General features: G+C 36.4%; 1 protein-coding gene across 1 annotated transcript in view; it reads left to right on the top strand.

Annotated features, from left to right (window-relative positions):
- Positions 1–23,739, top strand: part of pard3ba (par-3 family cell polarity regulator beta a) — a 277,652-nt gene that overhangs the window by 183,172 nt on the left and 70,741 nt on the right. Inside the window, exons 16-18 of the mRNA XM_079811668.1 lie at positions 10,795–10,839; positions 18,052–18,267; positions 23,117–23,300. Of these exons, the coding sequence (XP_079667794.1) occupies positions 10,795–10,839; positions 18,052–18,267; positions 23,117–23,300 (445 nt within the window). The remainder of the gene's footprint in view (positions 1–10,794; positions 10,840–18,051; positions 18,268–23,116; positions 23,301–23,739) is intronic.

Here is a 23,739-nt window from a genome sequence, read left to right as displayed (position 1 = left end):
TAATGAAACCCCATTATTGTATCCCATGGTGCAATGCCTGTGGCAGCAGCTGCTCTTCACCGCTCAATCCTGTTTGTGCGGATTAGTCTCTCTCTCTCACACACTTTCTCGTTTCCACCACTCACACTAATAATTCCTTGTTTTCCTCCACGGGGCGCTACTGTAAATGTCTTAGATGTGTCATCATGGCTTGCATAGATGTAGTCACTCATATGCACTGCAAAAATCCTGTGTTTGTTTTTCTAGGAAAAAATCTGAGCTTTCTTAAAAAAGATACATTTGTTTGAGAGGCAAAAGGGAAGGCAAAAATATATTTTATTATATACAGTTGCAAGAAAAAGTATGTGAACCACTTGCAGAATCTGTGAAAATGTGAATAATTTTAACTAAATAAGAGAGATCATACAAAATGCATGTTATTTTGTATTTAGTACTGTCCTGGGGCCCGTTTCAGAAAGGAGGTTAAGTGAAAACTCTGAGTATGTTAACCCTGAAATAAGGGAAACTCTGGGTTTTCTGTTTCTGAATGGGAGGTATGTCAAACCCGAGAAAGCAGGGTAAGTCAAGCCCGTTTCTAAAAGAGAGGTAACTTATACTCAGAGTCAGTTACCAGGGTAACTTACTCTGTGAACCTAACCTGGTCAGGAGCAGGTTTTCTTTGGTAAACCTAGAGTTTCTTTCAGTCTCCTCCCCTTTTTTAAAGCGCCAGCTGTGTTTAAATAGTTTATTCATTCATTCAAACTGCACAAATGCTTTTTTTACTGAGTATTTTGGTCGTATTTCAAGTACAAATATCAACAAATTATAAATGTAATCTAAATCTAAAGTAAGCGAAGTTTACTTAAAACAAATTAAATTATCTGCCACTTGACAAAAATACATAATAAGAAAAGCATTTTTTGCAGTGGAGGTACATTCATTCATTGCTTATATTTTCATCATGGGGACATTGTCAAACTGACAAAAGTGGCATGTCCTTTTATACAGGAAGGATCCTGACGTTCACTTGATTAACCTCTAGAAGTATCCCTGATAATTAGAATTTCCTTTAGGATTTCCAGTGGTTGGATGCATTGATGACACTCATATTCCCATCATCACACTTTCTGAAAACTGATAACTGTATGGAATGGAAGGGAAGGATACTGCCAGATGGTAGTACAAGATATATGCCATATCCACCACCACAGCTGTTAAATACATTTATTTACATTTTTTATGGTCATCTTTATTTCCCACAAATACTTTATTCTTTTTCCTGTTGGATGTTAATATTCTTCCTCCATCTCCTCTTCATCTGTCAGTGGTGCTGGTGTTTGGCTGGTCTGAGTAGAAGTAAACTGTTTAATATCATTACCCTAATTAATAAATGTAACAAGTGGGATCAGAGAAAATTTCATTATGTGAAAAGCATAGACCCTTTTCACATTTCTGGGTTTCTCAGAACGGAAGTCGTCATAGGGTTAACTTTTATAGCGGTGAATGAAAGAATAAATTGAATATATATATTTTTGTGTCCCCATTTGCTCAAATAGCAAAAGAAAAACTCCACAATAGTGATTTAACAACTTTCAAAAAGAGGGAAAAAATAGAGTGAGTTTGATAACGGAAGTGGAAAGAGAGAAAGATGTTAATTTTCACCATCACTCCCATAGACACTGTATTAGAAACTCTCTCAGCAGCGGTAACTTGTTTTTTGTAATTTGATGCAAAAGTAATATAATACTAAGTATTAGTGTTATAAATGTACATACATTAAAAAAATAAATAAATACAAAAAACGTTGCAGGATTTACGATATTGATGACCATTAAAGCACGTCATCACTTTGAAAAGGGTATGTGGGAAAAGCTGCTGCACATTGGACACTGAATGATATTTAATTAATATGTCAAATGTTTGTAAAGTCATTAAACCAACACCCATGAACATTTTATGCTTAAAGCTTTACCTGGCTGATTGAATTATGTTTTTATTTTTCATTTTTAGCTTCTGCCACATTCTTTTTTTGCCTTTTGGATACCATGAAAATTAAACTTAATTAAAATAATTAAGAATTAAACTTACATATTGACCCGGAAGTATGCAAACGTCTTTTTGTTGGGTGCTGTTGCCATGGTGAATCGTAATTTCGGAGCTCCATTGATCGTGGCTTTTCATAGTTGGAGTGCATGTGCTTAACTCAGAGTCAGTCTACCCAGAGTTGATTGAACTACCTCAATTCAGCTGTTCTGAAACCCAAAACTCAGAGTTTCCCTTCTCAGAGTAAGTCAACTCAGAGTTGGTTGAACCTCCTTACTGAAACAGGCCCCTGAATACGATATTTTACATAAAAAATGTTTACATATAGTCCACAAGACAAAAAAAATGCTGAATTTATTAAAATGACCTAGTTCAAAAGTTTATGAACCATTGATTCGTTCCCTGGATGATCCACGGCTGTTTTTTTGTTTTGTGATGGTTGTTCTTGAGTGTCTTGTTTGTCCTGAGCAGTTAAACTGCCCAATGTTCTTCAGAAAAATCCTCCAGGTCCTGCACATTCTTCAGTTTTCCAGCATCTTTTGCATATTTGAACCCTCTCCAGCAATGACCGTATGATTTTAAGATCCATCTTTTCACACTGAGGACAATTGAGGGACTCAAACACAACTACTAAAAAAGGTTCAAACATTCACTGATGCTTCAGAAGGAAACACAATGCTTTAAGAGCTAGAGGTGGAAACTTTTTGAAAGGTAAATTGTACTTAATTTGTCTTCCGGGAAACATGCAAGTATCTTCTGTTACTTACGAAGGGCAGGACTAAATGATTTTTTTTTTAAATTTAGACAAAATAAGAAACATTTGGACCTCTTCATCCTGTTCAAAAGTTTTCACCCCCAGCTCTTAATGCATCGTGTGAATGTTTCAACCTTTTTTTAATAGTTGTGTTTGAGTCCCTCGATTTTTCCTCAGTATGAAAAGATGCATCTCAAAATGAACGTTGGGCAGTTTAACTGCTCAGGACAAACAAGGGACTCATGAACAACCATCACAAAACAAAAACAAAAAAACAGCCGTGGATCATCCAGGGAACAACGCACTGAGAATCAATTGTTCATAAACTTTTGATCGGGTCATTTTAATAAATTCAGCTATTTTTTTTTGTCTTGTGGACTATATGTAAACATTTTTTATGTAAAATATCTTATTCAGGACAGTACTAAATAAAAAATAGTGCATTTTGTATGATCTCTCTTATATTGTTAAAATTATTCACATTTTTACAGATTCTGCAAGCGGTTCACATACTTTTTCTTGCAACTGTATATCATGTTCAAAATATGATACTACAGTTTAAAATGTGTCTGTCAGAAAGATTTTTTAAAGGATTGTAAACTTAAATTAATCAAAAGAGGCAGTAAAGACATTTGTAATGTTAAAAAAGATTTTTATTTGAAATTAATGCTGTTCTTTTAAACGTTCTATTCATTGAAGAAATGCGTATGATAAAAATATGTATATTTTAACTGTTTACAATAATAATTTTGGTTGTTGTTGAGCAGCAAATCATCATATTAGAAAGATTTCTGAAGGATCATGTGACACTGAAGACTGGAGTAATGAGGATAAATTCAGCTTTGCATCACCTGAATTAATTACATTTTAAGATAGAATATATATATAAACAGTTTTAAATTGTAATAATATTCACAATGTTGCTGTTTTAGTGTATTTTTGATTCTTGGTGAGCAGGTGACACTTAACACTGTAAAATCTTACTGATCCCAAACTTTTGAATGGTCAAGTCAAGTCAACTTTATTTATATAGCGCTTTTAACAATGTAGATTGTTTCAAAGCAGCTTTACAGTGTTAAACAGGTAAATAATGCAGCATAATTTTATTCAGCTGTATAGCCATTCTGGAAAAATTTCAAGTATCATACAGTGACAGTGTGGGCTTTAGATCAATAATTAGATCAGTGATTTAGTTTAAATGGTTAATTTAGTTTATTATTTAGATGTATTTCGATGTTTAGTTGAAAAATTTAGTGTCCCCAACTGAGCACGCCAAGCCAGATGCAACAGTGGCAAGGAAACCAAAACCCCATTAGGTGACCTAATGGAGAAAAATAAACCTTGGGAGAAACCAGGCTCAGTCGGGGTGCCAGTTCTCCTCTGGCCAATTAAAAACAGCGTATTATTATTATTATTATTATTATTCTGGCAGTTTTACAGCTCGGAGGTCATAATAGATCAGAATATTCGAGGGACCGGGGGCAACATGCTGGAGACGGGTTTATTGAGGATGATGTTGATTAAATAATTATTAAAGTGCAATATTCGAATGATCGGAGGCAACACGCTGGAGACGGGTTTATTGAGGATGACATATCGATTTAAGTATTATTTAATTGTAATATTCGAACAATCTGAGTCAACACGCTGGAGACGGGTTTATTGAGATGCCGTGTCGATGAGGCAGTTTCAGGGGGAGTCTAATCACGGTCTCCCAGACACTTCGGGGTCCTGTGTTGGTCTTCTCTGGGCGCAGGTCCACCATCTAAACTGGATACGGCCCGGATCCGGCTGACTGCAGTAAACCTCGGGATAAAACAGAGAGACTATCATTAGCATAGATGCCATTCTTCTGATGATGTAACGAGTACATCAGGTGTTATGGGAAGTGTTCCCGGTTCCGGCTGACCTAGTTAATGCAGCCTAACAATCATTTCATTGAAAAAGTGTTTTATGTGTATGCCACAGTAAAGAGATGTGTTTTTAGTCTAGATTTAAACTGACAGAGTGTGTCTGCTTCCCGAACAATGTTAGGAAGACTGTTCCAGAGTTTAGGTGCTAAATAGGAAAACGATCGACCGCCTGCAGTTGATTTGGATATTCTCGGTATGATCAACTGGCCAGAATTTTGAGACCGCAGTAGACGTGATGGAGTATAATATGGTAAGAGCTCGCTCAAGTATTGGGGAGCTAAACCATTTAGTGCTTTGTAAGTAATAAGTAAGATTTTAAAATTTATGCGATGTTTAATAGGCAGCCAGTGCAGTGTTGACAGAACTGGCCTAATATGGTCATACTTCCTGGTTCTAGTAAGAACTCGAGCTGCTGCGTTTTGGACCAGCTGGAGTTTATTTATTAAGCGAGCAGGGCAACCACCCAGTAGAGCATTACAATAATCTAGCCTTGAGGTCATGAACGCATGAACTAACTGTTCAGCATTTTGCATTGAGAGCATGTGCCGTAATTTAGATATATTTTTAAGATGGTAGAAAGCAGTTTTACAGATGCTAGAAACGTGGCTTTCAAACGAAAGATTGGTATCAAAGAGCACACCCAGGTGACCTCACTGACGACGAGGACTTGACAGAGCAGCCATCAAGTGTTAGACAGTATTCTAGGTTACTACTTGTGGAGATTTTTTTGTCCAATAATTAAAAATTCAGTTTTTTCTGAATTGAGTTGCAGGAAATTACCAGTCATCCAATGTTTTATATCAGCTATGCATTCCGTTAATCTTGTGAATTGGTAAGTTTCTTCAGGGCGTGAAGAAATATAGAGCTGAGTATCGTCAGCATAACAATGAAAACTAACGCCATGCTTCCTAATGATATCTCCCAGTGGTAGCATGTACAGGGTGAAGAGTAGCGGTCCTAGCACTGAGCCTTGCGGTACTCCATACTGAACTTGCGATCGGTGTGACATATCTTCATTTACTACTACAAACTGATAACGGTCGCATAGGTATGATTTAAACCATGATAATGCAATTCCACTAATACCTACATAATTTTCGAGTCTATTCAAAAGAATGTTGTGGTCGATAGTATCAAATGCAGCGCTAAGATCGAGTAACACTAATAGAGAGAGACAGCCACGATCGGATGATAAGAGCAAATCATTTGTAACTCTGACGAGAGCAGTCTCAGTGCTATGATACGGTCTAAATCCTGACTGGAAATCCTCACAGATACCATTTCTTTCTAAAAAGGAACATAATTGTGAAGACACTGCCTTTTCAAGTATTTTTGACAGAAAGGGTAGATTTGAGATTGGTCTATAATTGACTAAATCTGTAGGATCAAGTTGCGGTTTTTTAATAAGTGGTTTAATAATAGCCAACTTAAAAGTTTTCGGTACATATCCTAATGACAAAGATGAATTAATGATATTAAGAAGAGGATCTATGACCTCTGGTAGCATCTCTTTTAATAGCCTAGTTGGTATAGGGTCGAGCATACATGTTGTCAATTTTGATGATTTAACGAGTTTAGCCAATTCTTCTTCTCCAATAGCAGTGAATGAGTGTAATTTTTCCTCAGTGACACTACAATGCTCTGTCTGATGTGATGCTGTATTAGACGGCTGCATGGTTAAAAAATTTTTCCTAATATTATCAATCTTACATGTGAAGAAGTTCATAAAGTCATTACTGCTGTGCTGTTTACAATCATCAGAAGTTGAAGCTTTATTTTTGGTTAATTTAGCCACTGTATCGAATAAATACCTTGGGTTGTGTTTGTTTTCTTCCAAGAGAGTTGAGAAATAAGCAGATCTAGCAGTTTTTACAGCCTTTCTGTATGTGATCATGTGCTCTTTCCACGAATTACGAAATACCTCTAATTTTGTTTTCTTCCAGCTGCGCTCCATTTTTCTGGCTGCTGTTTTAAGGGCCCGGGTGTGCTCGTTGTACCACGGCGTTGGACTATTTTCTTTAATCTTCTTTAAGCGCAGAGGAGCAACTGTGTCTAAAGTACTGGAAAAGAGAGAGTCAATAGTTTCTGTTGCAACATCGAGTTCTTCTATACTATCTGGGATGCTGAGCAGATGATACTGATGAGGGAGAATGGTAGTATAGCTGAAAGAATTTACAAAAACTACAAAAAGAGAGGAAAGTGTACACTGTAAAAAAAAAACAAGATATAAATATACTGTTTTTTCTTTGTTCTGAAATTCTGCTATGTGTGCACAGTGTAACTCGAGCTGCTTGTGTGTGTGTATGTGTGTAGTATGCTCAGGCAAACCGCAGATGTTCTCAGCTGTACAGAAGCGTAACTGGCCCTGCACAGCTCTTCCTAATTAAAACCAAGTGTTGCTACTTGCAGGAGAGAGAGACAGTGACAGAGAGAGAGTGTGTGTGTGTGTGTGTGTGTGTGTGTGTGTGTGTGTGTGTGTGTGTGTGTGTGTGTGTGTGTGTGTGTGTGTGTGTGTGTGTGTGTGTGTGTGTGTGTGTGTGTGTGTGTGTGTGTGTGTGTGTGTGTGTGTGTGTGTGTGTGTGTGTGTGTGTGTGTGTGTGTGTGTGTGTGTGTGTGTGTGTGTGTGTGTGTGTGTGTGTGTGTGTGTGTGTGTGTGTGTGTGTGTGTGTGTGTGTGTGTGTGTGTGTGTGTGAGAGAGAGAGAGAGAGAGAGAGAGCTACATCTATACACCAGCACATGTGGACAAAGATCGAATGGTTGCACTTTATTTTACAGTACATGTACTTACAGTGTACTTACCTAAGAAAGTATTGGGTAATATACGGTAACTACACTACATGGGTTAGGTTTAGGGGTAGGTACTGGGTTAGTACCTAGTTATTACCCAGTTATTGTAATTACTATTATGTACATGGGGAACAGGACTGAAAAATAAAGTGCTACTGATAGAATTTAGGAGAAGAGATCTTTCCAAACCCAATGTATTATTCATGCAGCTTCTGTTGTTTTTTTTTAAAGTTTTGTTCTATGGTTCTTATAATGGCTCATTATAATGCATTATATAAGTTATGCTAGGACTCATTTGAGGTGATGTATTACAATTTTTTCTATGAAGGCAAAATTGTCAAAATTGGAGTTTTGTGGCTTTAACCCTGCAGAAAAAAAGCCTAAACCAGCATAATATGGTTTGCTGGTCTTAGCTGGTGTCCTTATAGGTTTATGTTTGTCAGTTGGCTGGTTTTAGACACTTTTAAGCTGGTCAACCATTGGCCTCCCAGTTAAACCAGCTGAACGCCAGCTTGGCCAGGCTTGAAGACCAGTTTAAACCATAGACTGGAAAAAAGATGGACGACACCCCTTCACTGCCTTCCATTGAAGAAAAGCTCAGAGGAGCTGTCAATCACAGCTGTCAATCATGACATCACCCCCGTTTTTATAGCATCAAATAACTAACTAAAACCAAACTTATTTTTTTTTTAAAAACAACACTTGTACTTACATCAGCATGATACAAGCAACCTAAAATGACTTTTAATAAATGCATTTATTTGAAGTGTAATTTGATTTAGTTTTTCTCGCGTCCCATTAGAATACATGGAGGGGGTGGGGTTTATGAGCTATACTGGGACCAACCAACTGGGGGTGATCGAGATGCTTTAGCTTCACTTTTCAGGACGTGTGTGGCATAACCTTCTGAGACCAGCTCAGTCTGGTTTAAACTTCGTTTGAAGCTGTTTCTATGCTAATGCCAACAAAATCAACTTACAATAGAAGTGCAAATGCATGCACATGTTTAAAAGTATTGCTGTTACACTTAGGGCCCTTTCACACCAACTTTGTTTGGACTTTTCAGTTTGGTCCGAATCAAAATGACAGGTGTGAAACCTCCCCCGGACCACGGTCCGGACCAAACAGACAAAATTTGGTCCGACGAAAAGAGGTAGTCTCGGTCCTGATCAAACTGAACAATGGTTTGATTCGTTTCTAGTGTGAAAGCATTTTCTGTATGGTTCGGACTTTGACCATTTACAGGAAGTTCCTGTTTATGTTTAAATATTATAATGTTATTTTTAAATGTCATCTAGGCTATATTGAAAAGATGCCCAATATGTCAGAAGACAGAAGGTCAGAAATGATTTTGACCACTTCATTAAATTTTGTTTTTAGAAAGTCTTTCTTTAAAGTGAATTTCGTTTTGTATAAATTGTATCTTAATTTTGATTAATGTTTCATCAGCCAATTGCCTGGATTTAATAAATAAGAAGCAAATAAAGCAGACAATAATCGTGACATGGCAGTGCCGGAGCGATCACTTGCATTGTTCTTAAACATGTCCCATAAATAAACCGAAACTCAGCAGTAGGGCTGAACGATTAATTGCATTTGCGATAATATCGCGATATGATAAAACACGATTTCCTAACCGCAAAGGCTGCGATTACAGTCTCGTCACGTGACACGCGAGAGTAAAGTCTGCAGAAGAAGCAACTTGGCACGTTACACATATATGCCTGGCCTAAAAGGGAAAAAAACTGTTTGTGTTTGATCTATCTAATATTGTGTTGTTCATACTATAGGCTACAATAGAGGTGGGAGAAAATATTCTCTCTCCAATGATTCTGGATCGATTCTGAGCTTAGATTTTAACTGCAGGTGCGCGGTGTGTTTTAGAAACAGCCGTATTCTGATTGCTTCCATTATCTCTCTCTTTCACACACACACACACACACACACACACAATCACACACGAACCATAAAATAATATTTCTTAACGTCCGGAACGGTTGACGGCGCAAATCGCAATGACATTCGCAGGCTTCTTTGCACAGGATATGCGCTGTGAGAAACTTTGCTTGATGTCACGCTTGCAGTGTGTGTTCTCGGCTCGCCCGCCGGTATTTTCCTTACAAATGCTCAACGAAGGCTTCATTCATGTCGTTAGGAATGCAGTGTGCTTGTATATTAAAAAATAAGTCACTCACTGACAGAAGGCTTTCCATTTCAAATGCTTACGCTGCGCTTTGTGAAGAGTGCTCGCGAGCACGCGTCTGTGTGAGTCTCAAAATGCTTTTATGACGCAAAATTAATGTAAACACCGTCAGTAATGTCTTAATGAATTAAACAGACAGGGCAAAAACATTTTATATTTCAAAAGAGATCGGTGCATTAGTGTGAACGCAGGTCTCCCGCTGTCTATGATGATGTCATGATAAATAATCAAACAACAGTAAAGCTGAGAGAGAGAAAAATCACTCACAGTTCAGACACTCTTAAATACTGAAAGCACTCTTTGTTCATTGCTTGTAATATGTTTTTTTTTTTCCTCTTTATGATTTACTAGCTTATGTTTTGCAGCTATATTAGTTTATGTCCTAGTTATTTTAAAAAGCTTATAATTACATATATCATAATATTTTTTTTTTTTAAGTTTTTAATAAATTAATAAGCTTAATTAATTAGGAAAAAGTTCAAGAATTGTTTTGGAATCGGATCGTGACTCCCAGAATCGGAATCGGATCGTGAGGTACCAATTAAAGATTTCCACCATTACTATACAATGATGTATTGTTGAATAATACAGAAGATAGAGAGTTTAAAAAAAATCGCATATTAAATCGCAATCGCAATATTGGTTAAAAAAATCGCAATTAGATTTTTTCCCAAAATCGTTCAGCCCCACTCAGCAGGCTACTTGCCTCACAGACATGAGAAATATGTGTATAGAAAGCTTGAAATGTCCACTTTTAAACGAAACAATTCAAAAAGAAAAGAAATAGTCAAACAATGCGCACTGTTCACTAGTGGCAACGATATGCGTCTGTTCATTCTTGTCAAAGACGCTTATGTCAGACGAACGTCCGTTTACAAACCAATCAATGTCAAGATTCAGCCCACATAGATGATGACGACAGGACGCAAGTATGTCATGTAAATGCGCTCAAAAAAAAAAAAAAAACTAAATGTATAAAATGTACCAAAACGGTGTGAAAACGCCCGTAAAACATCACAATTGTTAACATGACCCTGTACAGTCTGGAATGTCCAGTGGGAGACACAAATGAGCATTTGAGGAGCTGATGGATGTTTTATGTTTGTGTGTTTCAGTGGCGGATGAGAGTAACATGGCCTCCATTCAAGGACAAAGACCTGGTAAGAACACACTCACACACACACAGCACATATTAAAGAAACAAGCCACATGTGGACATGATTTTACTACGGTTAAGGAGTTTTGTTTACCCCCCTAAGCATGGTAAAATGTCATTTATTTTAATGAACAGCAGCAGACACCAGTGTTCAATATGTAATTTATGTTATTAATAAACAATAATTGCAGTAAACAACTCCTCTGCCAAGTTGTAGAGTTTATCAGCCTCGCAATGTCAGTTCCACCATACTGCTTTAATAGCCAACATCTCATTTATGGTCAAACGCCACAAGGCTGGCCCAAGATCAAGCGAGCGATCTATGAAGCGCTGTGTTAGTTGACTCACAGGCCAGTAATCTGACCCCAGATCAGTGGCTGTGTCTCAGCCAAGTCAAATGAAGATAAACGCAGGGCGACTGTTGCCCATTTGTAGTCTGTCAGTTGAGGTGAGAGAGTGAGTTGCTGCAAGGAGTGATTGAGTTAGAGGAGGAAGCAGGCACACACAGTGAAAGCAGTGACCACACGCTACATGACCACAGACACCTACAGACTCCGTTCCAAAACCCTAGTCATACGCACACACAATAACAACCCAATCATAGATGTACTGTACGCGTAAACTCAAATCAAAATCAAAACCACATGCACACAGTCAATTTAGCGGCTCTCACAGCATGGGCCTGCATTATAAACATACACAGACAAATTTACATGCATAGTCTTCACATGACTGTTTTGTATACTTCTCAGGGGTCAGGGACAATGGTAAATACATGAAAGGCTGATTGGAGTGTAGTTTTACAGATGTGGGATCCGATAGATATTGACAGGCTGCAGGCCATTCTGCTGACGCACTAATTTTCTCTCTTCCCTCTGGCACGCTCTACCTACGCCAGACTCCTTTATATGCTCTGACATATTTCATTATTAGGATGGTCTTGAAGACGTGGCCGCTCTGAGTTTAATCTGACTAAAAACCCCTAGCTAGTGCCGGCCAAGCCAACCACTGCGGTACTCTCTCTCCTTGCATCTGCTTTGCAGTAAACGCAGTATTTTGAAATGTATCTGTATTTTCAGATAGTTTTTTGTAAACTGTGCTTTTAATGTTATTTTGCGATTCTTAAAGTGCATGGTTGAATCATGCACAATAAATTCCAGGACATTAAATAATTTCTTCATTCTTTTATACTGACTTTAAATACTACTCTCTTTTCTTATGTGCCCAAATTAGTGGAGTATAACTCTCCTTCTTGCTAGCAACAAAGCAACATGTATATGTTTGTATACTGTATGTGTGTAGTTGGTACAATGAAGAGCCTAGTCCTGATCCGCAGGAGAGGAGAACATGTCCATTAAGAGGATAGATGAAAGATGCTGGAGGCATCGCTTTCTCTCCCTGGCTTCCCTCCAACACTCACATTTTCCTGTGGCACCTCTCATCCAAATGAAGACCACTCATAGAGCCTGAGTTGCGCACAGGCTCTGCGGCGCTTTAGTTCACAGTTCACCATCTTTCCATTCGTCTCTCTTCCTCTTCTTCCTAGAGCTGCATGGCAGTCGCCCAGTTACTGTTCGCCCAGCTTCGGCCCTGCAGCGCTGCTTCAGCTGATTTGTTTTTGTTTTTTTTCCCCGTCTCATTATTTTCCCTTTTCCTGATAATGGCAGCATACAGGTACCTGTCTGCCAGAGAGACTTCGCCAATTACTGTTTTATCTCCTAAGAACTTGTTCAAATGACGTTTCCGTCTCTTGGTCTGTTTCTGTACCTCGGTCGTCTAGTTTGCTGTTGATTCAGGTTGAGAGCAGCCATGTTTGTGCTGGTTTAGATTGATTTATATAAGCATCCCAGAGAGGACCATCTGTGTGGAATGTTTATGCGTGTCGGCACACATGCGTGCAGTGCTGTGGAAATGAAATCTACATTTTAAACATTTCACTGCTTAGATCCTAATGATTACAGCTGCATTTCGTGGAAATGATATACACGTGTCCAATGCTTAATTTGTGCATAATGAAATCCCAGAACAAGGACCTTTCATAGATCCCAGAGTTTGTTTATTCTAACGTTTGCTCATTCCAGCTTAATTTCAGTTGAAATTGTACGTATACTACCGTACAAAAGTGTGAAATCAGTATGACATGGATTTTATAAATATTTAAATATGTTCCTTGAGGTTCAAGGGCATATATATACGGAAAAGCAATTATTTTCAACCTTTATTCCTACCCTCTGTCTGTAATGATCAGTTTTTAAGGGGTGTCAGTAAACGGCCACTGTTATTGTTGACTAACATCATTGCATAGGAAACTATTGCACGCGAGTAGGTGTTTTGAAAACATTATCCATATAAAATAATCATTTTCAGACAAAACATTAGAAAATCACCCAATTCAGATCCAATACAGTTGGGTGCTCTGTTTCAACAAGTTTCTTTGCGAAATGCTCCGAACAAACATATTTGACCTGCGCTGGAAAAATGAGTCGCAATGAGCGTTGTATGATTTGTTGGAATCAGACAAAAAATTAATGAGCTACACCTATTTGAAGTCGATAGGGTCAGCAAAGTCCATTTTGAGAAAAGTCGAGTTAAAGATTTTTGAAGGTACCAAAACAAAATCACCTACCAACCATACCTTAAAATCCCCGGTAATAACACCAAATTTGGCACATACCAAGTCAAAACCCATATCTATAGGAAAAATATATGTTCAACTTTTTTTCCATGATACCACAAATGTTTGATTAACATTGAGACAGACAGCCTATATATATAAATATACTGTACCGCACGGATCTAATATAATGTTACACATCAGATGTTTTTCCCCAACAGTTAACCAAACGTTCACTTAAGACATAGCAGATAATGTTTGTGTGAATATTCGCCAAGACAGATTATGTCTTTTGATTTTGATATCTGATTTTGGATCTGTCAGTCAGCGTGAGTAAGATGATCTTTTTTTTTTTTACATCAGCATGAGTTTGAAAATCACATTTCATGGGTTCAGACTAGGGATGCTCCGATCGATCCGCCGGAGATCGGTATCGGCCGATAATCATATTTTATGACTTGATCGGTACTAAACTTGGCCGATCTCACGTACCGATCGCAATTTGATGACGTCAGCGCGTGAGGACGTACATGACGCGTGGGGGAGTAGCAAATATTGAAACGAGAGCTTTGAAGGCCAAAGTGGAGAAGGGTTCCATGTGAACAGCAGTTGAACATGGGTCAGTCGGTCCTAAGGGATGGGCGAATGCCGTTCGGAAGTATCCATATACAGTAGATTGATCGATAGAGTACGAAGAATGAGCTGATGCAGGGAAAGTGCATGATACAATTTGTCCTAAACATGACACATGCTTTATATTAAGGGCTTTAAAATAACTGGTAAGATATAGTTAACACGTATAGTTTAAACAGACGGAGCACAATAGAATAGGAACGCAATAATTCTGACTAAAGTGTACATATTTCAAAAATATTTGTTGTTGGACAATAAATGTGCCATTTGTGGAATTTTAAACCTACAAGTATGTATATTTTTATGAAAGTGACCATTATAATTAGGTAATCAAATAGGCTAATATGCTTTTGTTTTTATTTTCAGTTTTAGTTCAGTGAATTAAAAAACAAAATTATTAATACATGCCTACATTACATTCACTGTATTTGTTTATAGCCTTCAATATCAACATTGTTTTTATGGCAAGATGTGAAATAAAATTCTTATTAAAATAAATACAGATTTTTTTTTTAATCCAAATAGAAAAACGTAGAAAATACCGGGATCTATACCATGTATCGCCATTCAACCAAAAAATATAGAGATATGATTTTTTTGGCCATATCGCCCAGCCCTATTAAGTATCCTGATATGCATATTGTTATGCAGAAACCCCATTTAAAAGGCATATTAAAATGTTCACTGTATAATGAATAATTTTTTTTATTATTTAGTACCCTGTTAAATCAATAGTTACATTGCATAACATAATTACCATACAAATGTAACACAAATATAATAAAGGCAACATCTATAGTATATTTTTTTTTTTTATCTGAAAAAAGGTTAACAGTGATCAGAGAGCTTACAAATCAGTGAAGCAGTGGGATCGGTATCGGCCGATCACCGTGACAAGAAATCGGTACTCGGTATCGGCTGCAAAAATCCTGATCGGAGCATCCCTAGTTCAGACTTATGCCATCGAGAATTCACTATAAATATTCGTAAAGTTGGAATGCTGTGCAATAAAAACGATACCAAACTTGTGCTGAAGGGGAGTGCCAGTGGTCGAGAAGCGAGCAGAGAAAAACAGCATTTTCATGGACAAAGGAAAGGTACTCCTCTTTTAAAATGTACAAATAAAGATTTTAGATGGTTTCTAAAAATCGATAGACCAGGGCTTTATTAACTCATTTTTGTGAAAACATCGAATTCGACCAAAATTGACTTTTTTCACTTGTTTTGCCTGTAGCTCGAAATTATCCCGTGCACATTCCGACTCATTTTGCCAACACGGGTCACATCCGACGCGATTAGAGATGCCATTTTTTTGGGTAAAAACATCTACTGAAGTCTGTACGGAGACACAAAAGAGCCGTTTAACCTGGATGTGTCAAAGCGAACGTTCTTTCACTCTTCCATTTGTCCCGTTGTTGACAGACTCAAGTGCTCAAGCATAGGCAAATGTCAGCCATGAAGCAACTGAACGGCAGTGGGCATCAAATCTATTTGCCCGTGTGACGTCACAGATCCAACGAGCTGTTTCTGTAGCTTAATTAGATCAATAAATTCTTTGTTTATAATGAGGAGGAGGTTTTAAGTTATGAAACTTGCAGGAAAGACCTCTTATATGTCAAAAGATCAAGGCAAATTTGATTTCTCATGCCATGTCCCCTTTAAGAAAGGATGCGTTAAATTGATCCAAAGTGTGACATATAATGTTACAAAAGATTTCAAATAAATGCTGTTCTTTTGAACATTATATTCATTAGATAGTCCTAAAACAATGTATCATGGTTTCTACTTAAAATGTCTTCTATCATATTGCTGCTGCTGCTGCTGTTTTATAAAAGTTACATTACTGTAATTTTTTTTACAGTGTTTTTACCACAGTTAAACTTTGATTTGTGCTTAAAAATGGCATTTTAACTGTAGTAAAATTGTTTACGTTCTTCAGTTGCTTATTGTTTTATTCTTTCTTTTGTATGCACATTTTTCAGTTCTGCTTTGTGAATGAAAAATAGTTCTTAAAGGGATAGTTCAGCCAAGTCATTGTTGACTCACCCTCGTGTCGTTCCAGACTCAAATGACTTTCTTTCTTCTGAGGAACACAACAGGGGGAAACTGATCCTTTTGTGCTCCATGTAAGAAAAAGGCCATTCGGGTTTGGAACGACATGAGAGCGAGTAAAAGATGACTTTTGGCTAAACTATCCCTTTAAAGCATGAAGTGCTCTTTCCTGCATGGCACTTTTTACCTCTCAAGCACCCAGCACTTCTCTTTTCTTCTTTCCCCCGTCTTTCTTTTGCCCTTTCAGTGTTTGGAGCCCTTGGATTTGTTCTATTCCTCCATTTTATTCTCTTGTTTGTGCTTGTTCTAATCCCTCTCCTTCTCCTCCTGCTCCTGTTGCCCTTGTTCTCGGCCGTTTGCATTGTTCACGGCCTCATAGTTGTTCTTTATCTCTCAGTACTTCATTTCATGTTCCTCTCCCCTGGTCTACTACTACTGATTATTTTCTGTTTAATATTCCTGCACGTCCGGTCCACGTTTGCAACACCTCATTTATTCTGTGATGCTCTTTCACCCTCACCTTGAGGTTTCATCATCCACCCTTCTCGAGTCCTCGTCCTCCACTACAGCCATCTTTACGCATTTCATCTCTGTCTGTTCTTTGAATGCGTCCAGATCCATTAGACTTTCAGCTCAGCTCACCGGACAACTGTTGAATTTTCAAATTCACACCCTGTTGAAAAGATCAGCTTAGACCAGGTGGTCTAATCTCCTTGATGATCCAGGCTAGTCCTGATTTGATATGATGGCGCTGGTCTTTTCAGCAGGGCACTATTAGGGGTGTAAATAGGACGGTTCATCGCGATACGATATCGATTAACGATACAATATTTTCCGATACCTCAAAAAGTTCTGCAATACGATTCCGAAACGATTCCATTCAGGGGTATATCAATCAATATTTCGATTTTGTGATTATTATGTGCTGATTTTAGTCTACCAGTTACATTTTTACTAACTCACAACTGCAACCAAAATAAATAACATATATAACATTTATTTCAAAATTTCACATCCTGCACCCTGATTGGTACATCAGCATTTACACAGTAATCTAAGGATATGACAACAGTCAAGAAAGTGTTTTAGGCTTCTGTGATAAAATGTGTAATGTCAAAAAAACGATAAAATATCAAATTCAAAGACATCTTTTAAACATATAGCGCAGATTTTTAATGAGGCAACAACATAGTATAGGTAGGACAGAACAAGATATGCTATTAATATTCTTTCATTGTGCAAAAGTATTATAATATGAAAGGCTCCAATACAGAGTGGCACAAAACACTTATGCGCATCCCATGTGCATAATGATGCGCTTGAAGCAACAGAGCGTCACAGTACTCCTATGCAGCAGTTTATTGAGCATTTTCTTTTAACAGTTTTACATTTCAGTGTGAAGAACGATTCATAGCACTCTATTCTCCTTAAATGCAAAACCATAGACCTTTATCTACTGAAGCACAAAAATAAGAAAAGAATTCAGTGGCCTATTTGTGCCCTGTTTGAGATGAGTGCGTGCTGCGTTTTGCAAGGCTTTAAACACAAGCAAATGATAAACTTGTGAAGATTCAGCAATGGCCCAATTGGGGCAGTGACCGTTCCATTGACTGTCCCGAGCGTCTTTCACAAGCTCTGAAAAGTAATTTAAACGTCAATGCACGTGTTGGCGATAATGCATACACTGAAATTGTGTGAAAATATGGAGAGTGTTGAAACAAATGTGCCTCTTGAATATATAAATGGCCTACAGGAATCGATTTTTAACGTGTTGCATCGATGAATTGATCTACATCGATGTATTGTTACACCCCGCACTATACACTACGTTTCTTATCTTGATCTCATCTTCAAATCTCTACTCCACCTTTCATTACCATCCTCCATCACTGACATCCCTCCATCTCCCCGTCTCAGAACCCCTCTCTTCTAACGGGACGTCGCTGGGACCCAGGTTAGGTCTTCAGAAGTCCAGTTCTCTGGAGAGTCTCCAGACAGCGATGGAGGAGGTCGGTAAGGACGAAGTGCCCTTCCATCGTCCACGCACACACATGGTCAGAGGCAGAGGCTGCAACCAAAGCTTCCGCTACGCCATCGACAAGTCCTACGAAGGGCCTTCTGAACCTGAGGATGGTGAGTTATATGTAAATAACAAAATGCAGCATTAATTAAAAGAAATGTCATTTAATTATATATATATATATATATATATATATATATATATATATATATATATATATATATATATATATATATATATATATATATATATATATATATATATATATATATATATATATATATATATATATATAAATAAAATTAGACTAATTTAGACTGGGCAGAATCAGTGTTATTTTAGCATTATTTATATACTGTTATATTTTTTCATAGAAATATATATCTTTTATTAGAATTTTATATAGTTTTCATAAAAGTTTTAGTAAACGTTTTAATTTCTTAATTTTGTAGTGCGGCCAAATCAATTAGTCACGATTAATCGCATCCGAAATAAAAGTTTACATAATATATTTGTGTATATTTGTGTGTACTGTGTATAATTATTATGTATATTTGAATACACACACACACACACACACACACACTCACTCACACACACACACACACACACACACACACACACACACACACACACACACACACACACACACACACACACACACACACACACACACACACACACACACACACACACACACACACACACACACACACACACACACACACCCCCACACACACACACACACACACACACACACACATATATATATAATATAACATTTTCTTAAATATATACATGCACGTATTTATATATATACATAATAATTATACACCGTACACACACAAATATTATTAATCGTGATTAATCAATTTAATTTTGTTAGGTGCATGTCCTTTTTTTAATATATCCATTTTTTGTTTTTACAATTTAACTGACTATTTCCTTTATTAACCAAGGTAACCATTTACATTTCAAATGTAAATCAACGAAAATGATTTAGTTTCAGTTTTAATTAACATTAACAAGCAGAATTAATTAAAAGAATTTCTTTGAATATTAGTAATGTGATTTTGTATTATTATTATTATTATATATATAAATGTTAATAATAGTGTAAATAATAACCTTTATTATGTATCTAAATATATATATTTAATTAATTCTGCCTAGTAAAATTCATGCCAAAAAATACATTTATTCAAATGTATTAAGTTATGAATATGATTTATCTATTTACAGTTATTTAATAGATGTATTCATTTATTAATAATACACTTTTAAGACATTTATACCTTTAAGTTATTGATTTATTAAGTTTAAGTTGCTTAATTTTTGTATTAATGATCATGACAACCAACATGAAATATTTTTTAATAGTAGATCATCGATTGTTCATGTCTAATGCAACATAATGACTCTTTTATTAATTCAATATATTGTTAATGTTATTTTATAACGATAGTAGTGTTGTAATTTAAACAGAAGGCCTTCAGTGGGTTTCTGCTATTATTGCTCACAACAGCAAAAGTGCATTAAAGTGTGTGTGCTGCATACCAGTCAAAGAATGTTGCTGAGCACAGTAGCGAGATTGCCACGAGTTTTGCCAAACATGTGCTAACAGTTACAGCTGCATACCACTGCACCTCACTTTGCCAAAAGTGCATCTGCACCCTTCACATTCATTACTCTCATCAAAATACACCATAAGCTTAGAATTCTTAACAGGCAATAACACTTATCGTTAATCGATATATCGCGATATAACAATGCGACGATATGTATTGTTGATGTAAATAATATGATCCGCGATATAGAGTTGTTTTATCCAAGGCTCAACTTGCTGTATTTTCTGTACTATAAATTCTGTCATCATGTACTCGCCCTCATGTCGTTTCGTTTAACTTCCAAACACAAATGAAGATATTCTTTATAATTCCTGAGAGATTTCTGTCCCTCCATTTAAAGTCCATTCCTCTCAAACTTAAAAGATCCAAAACATTTAATAAAGGCATTGTAAAAATAACCAATCGAGTGTCTAATCCAAAGCCAAGTCTTCTGAAGAGACACAATGGCTTTATATGATGAGCAGATTTACAACGATGCTTATACTGTAGTAAACACGGACGTTCAAAACGCGTGAAAACAACATGAGAGTGAGCAGATGCAGAATTCACATTTTTGGATGAGCTAAACATTTACAGTTTGAGTGGTCATTTTGACACGCTTTCTTGCAATTCTCACTTACATGGACTCCTCAAAGTCAAAGCGCAAACATCATTTAAATCACCAGATCACATTTGGTTTTAGTAGTATGATTATTCAAAGCATTTTAGATGGTTTATTCTTATATGTATAGAGCATTAATAGCGGGAGAGGCGGGACATAGCGAGCACCAGGAGAGAATGCTGCCTGCATTGAAAGCGCGAGCAATGCATGAGGGAAAAAAAAATCATCTTTATGGAAGTTTCAATGACATTATTGGGTCAATGACATGACATGTATTTTTTTTGTCCAAATTAATTATTTTCCTAAAAAAAAAATTATAAATACTTGTCATATATCAAATTGATCTGCAATATTTCCTTTATTAGAAACCCTTTACATTTTTTTGAAATTCAATTGACTTTGAGTTGTGTTTGAAAGACCAAAAATGTCAAGAGGCGCGTCCATCCGAATGTAAAACTGCAATAAAAAGGTAAATTTTCTCAGTAAAATTCTTAATCAAATAGTCTGGCATGATTTTACGTTAAATTCCTTACAAATGAGGAAAAATAGTGTATCAGTCCTATTTCTAAACTATTCTATTACTTAAAAAACTTTTGTCTGAAAAAAATGTCAGGGAGAGCGACCGACATCAAAATGCCATTTTATGCAATGTTACTTTAAGAAAACCACGTGACAGCATATGACATCACACAGAAGACGCCAGAGGACCCCTTTGATGCAGTTACAGTTTCAGTCACCCTCCCATAAAAGAGATAATTTGACATTTTGGAGTAATGATGAGGTTGATTCAACTTATCATGTCAGGTGGTATGACCCCTGGAAAACTTTGAAAATGTGTTGTTATTATAAAGATGTGTATTTGATTTAAAAAATGTATGTATAACCTTGAGCATATGGTCAAACATTTGTATAGGTGTCCAAGTTAATGCCTGTTAGATTTGAATTGAGTTTGAAATGTCAGGTGGTGCAACCAGCAAATTTACATTTAAAAGTATCGATTCCCACTGCAATTGTAGAATGAAGTAAGAAATATAACTGTAAACCATCATATAATGTATACAAATAATTTTTTAAGTTAAAAACAAAACATAAAAACTTATGGAAAATTGGGTGTTTGAACACATAGAAAATCGTCCGTTTATATGAATTGGACTAAAAGGGCAATACATAAAGAAATGGAAAGGGAATTTTACCATGTGATATGCATTTTAGACACTACAATGATTCATATGTATAGTGTATATGTATATTATTTTAAATGAATATATGGTCTGGGTGGTAAAATCTGAAATCTTGTTTAATAATGAATTAATGCTGTCTTAAAAGCTGTAAAACCAATATGAATCAACACCATACATTTTTTGGACATAAAAATGCATTTTAAAACTATTTATTATTTTTTTATCTTAAAAACCTTGTTTGTCATTGACCCTATTACATTAAACGACTATATATAATGTTGAATATAATGTATAATAATGAAATGGGGGAATATTTGTGGCTCCTGATAAAAATACACTAATAATATTATTATTTTAATAATAATAAAAAAGTTTACTTTTTTTTATTTTGGCCTAAAATATCGCGATACATATTGTATCGTGAGAATCAGTATTTATATCGAATTGGGACATGTATAATGTATCGTTACACCCCTACTTTTAGTAGCTCATTTGAGAGATGAATTTTGACTCTCATTGAGCTTTGTGAGCCAGTGAGGAGTGAATCAGCAAATGCATCAGTATCACGGATTTCTGTCTGAAACTCCAGCAGCAAGTCAGCACATTCAAGGGCACGTATCAACCCTGCTCTTTCTCATTGACATTAAAGACCCCTTCTAAATGAGAAATGGAGACAGAAGCTAAGCACTAGCCAGTTCCTTCGATTGGAACCTATAAGGTGTCAGACTTCATGAATAAATGTCAAGCTTTCTACACCCTTAGAGGAGGTGGTGGATGAATGGAGCTTTATGGATATCAACTTTAGTAACAACCTATCCAATGCAACAGGAGACTGAGGGTGAATTACACCAAAACATGTCCAGGCCACATTTCACACCAAAAGCAAACATAAAATGAATAAGTAAATAAAACGATAAAGAAATATTTTGCCGGAAGAAAATGAAACATATTTGGGGTGCATTAAGGATACATATATTATGTATTATTGTTGTTGTTTAAAAAAAGAAAGAAAAAAAAAATTAAGGGCAGCACAACAATGATATGCAAATACTTAACATTAAAACAATATTAGTAAAAATGTCCTTTTTTTATTCACATTGCAGCTATGTTTTGCGTTGTGGTAACAGAAATTCGGTGCGAAAATCTGCGTCATTTTATGCAAATTGCAAAAAAAAAGAATTAAAGTAATTTCTATTCTTTATTCTGAAATAGGACATTGCTTTTAATAAAGACTTTAAATAGATGAAAATTATGAATTGCTATTTAGTCAAAAAAAATTATGTTTGATGATTATTATTTTAGAATTAGCTGTTTACCTTTTATATGCTTTTGTTTTCTTTTAAAATTTGTTAGAATGTGTATTTTTTTATATCCATTTGACTTTTACGTTTTCTAAAAGTCCCATCTGGAGGATAATTTGCATGTAAATATACCACAAAGAAAATCATCTATTGACAAGCGAGAGTCTGGTTCAGAGCTTGTTGTTCGATTCCTTCCGATTAGATCACATTAGGAGTTTGCTCATGTCTGTGTATTTGTTCTTCGCCAACAGATGACTCCGAGGAAGACTCCGGAAGAGACACGCCCGCCAGCGGCTCCTCTCGCCAGGAACTGGATGATGACAAGAAGGTAAAGAAAAAGAAAACCAAAAAGAAGAAAGAGAAAAAGAGCAAAAAGAAGGACGAGCCCGAAGACCCTGAGAAAAAGACAAAGAAAAAAGGATTTGGATTGTTGAGGTACGAGTCTGAAAGCTAGAAATTCACACACACCACAGATTCACTCGAGCATAAAGTGACAAAAGGAAATCTTCATGAGAAATGCAGTGATTTGTGTCAAATGATTCCCCATAAAGTGTTTGGAGGCAGTTTTGCAGCTCTTAATGGATCCACTTCGTGGAAACAGGACTATCCTGTGTCTTTTGAAATGGAAGAGTCTAAATTTGTCCCTGTGCCGTTGATGTATAGTCATGGTAGTGAAGAGGTTGAATGACGGCACTGCTTAAGGGCCTCCTGACGCAGCTGCATATGGAGGCCTTACGATAATTACAGCACCCATAGTATTTGAGGATAAAACAAGTGACCTAACTATATGCTGTCTTTGTGTGATTTTATAAATATAGGCAGACATATAAGATGACAGACATTCAGTGAAATCCACATCTTTAATTGAGATCGA

Source organism: Gobio gobio (assembly GCF_949357685.1).
Source record: "Gobio gobio genome assembly, chromosome: 3".
NCBI lineage: Eukaryota > Metazoa > Chordata > Actinopteri > Cypriniformes > Gobionidae > Gobio > Gobio gobio.
The sequence above is the reverse complement of the archived record's forward strand: the minus strand, read 5'-3'. Positions and strand labels throughout refer to the sequence as shown.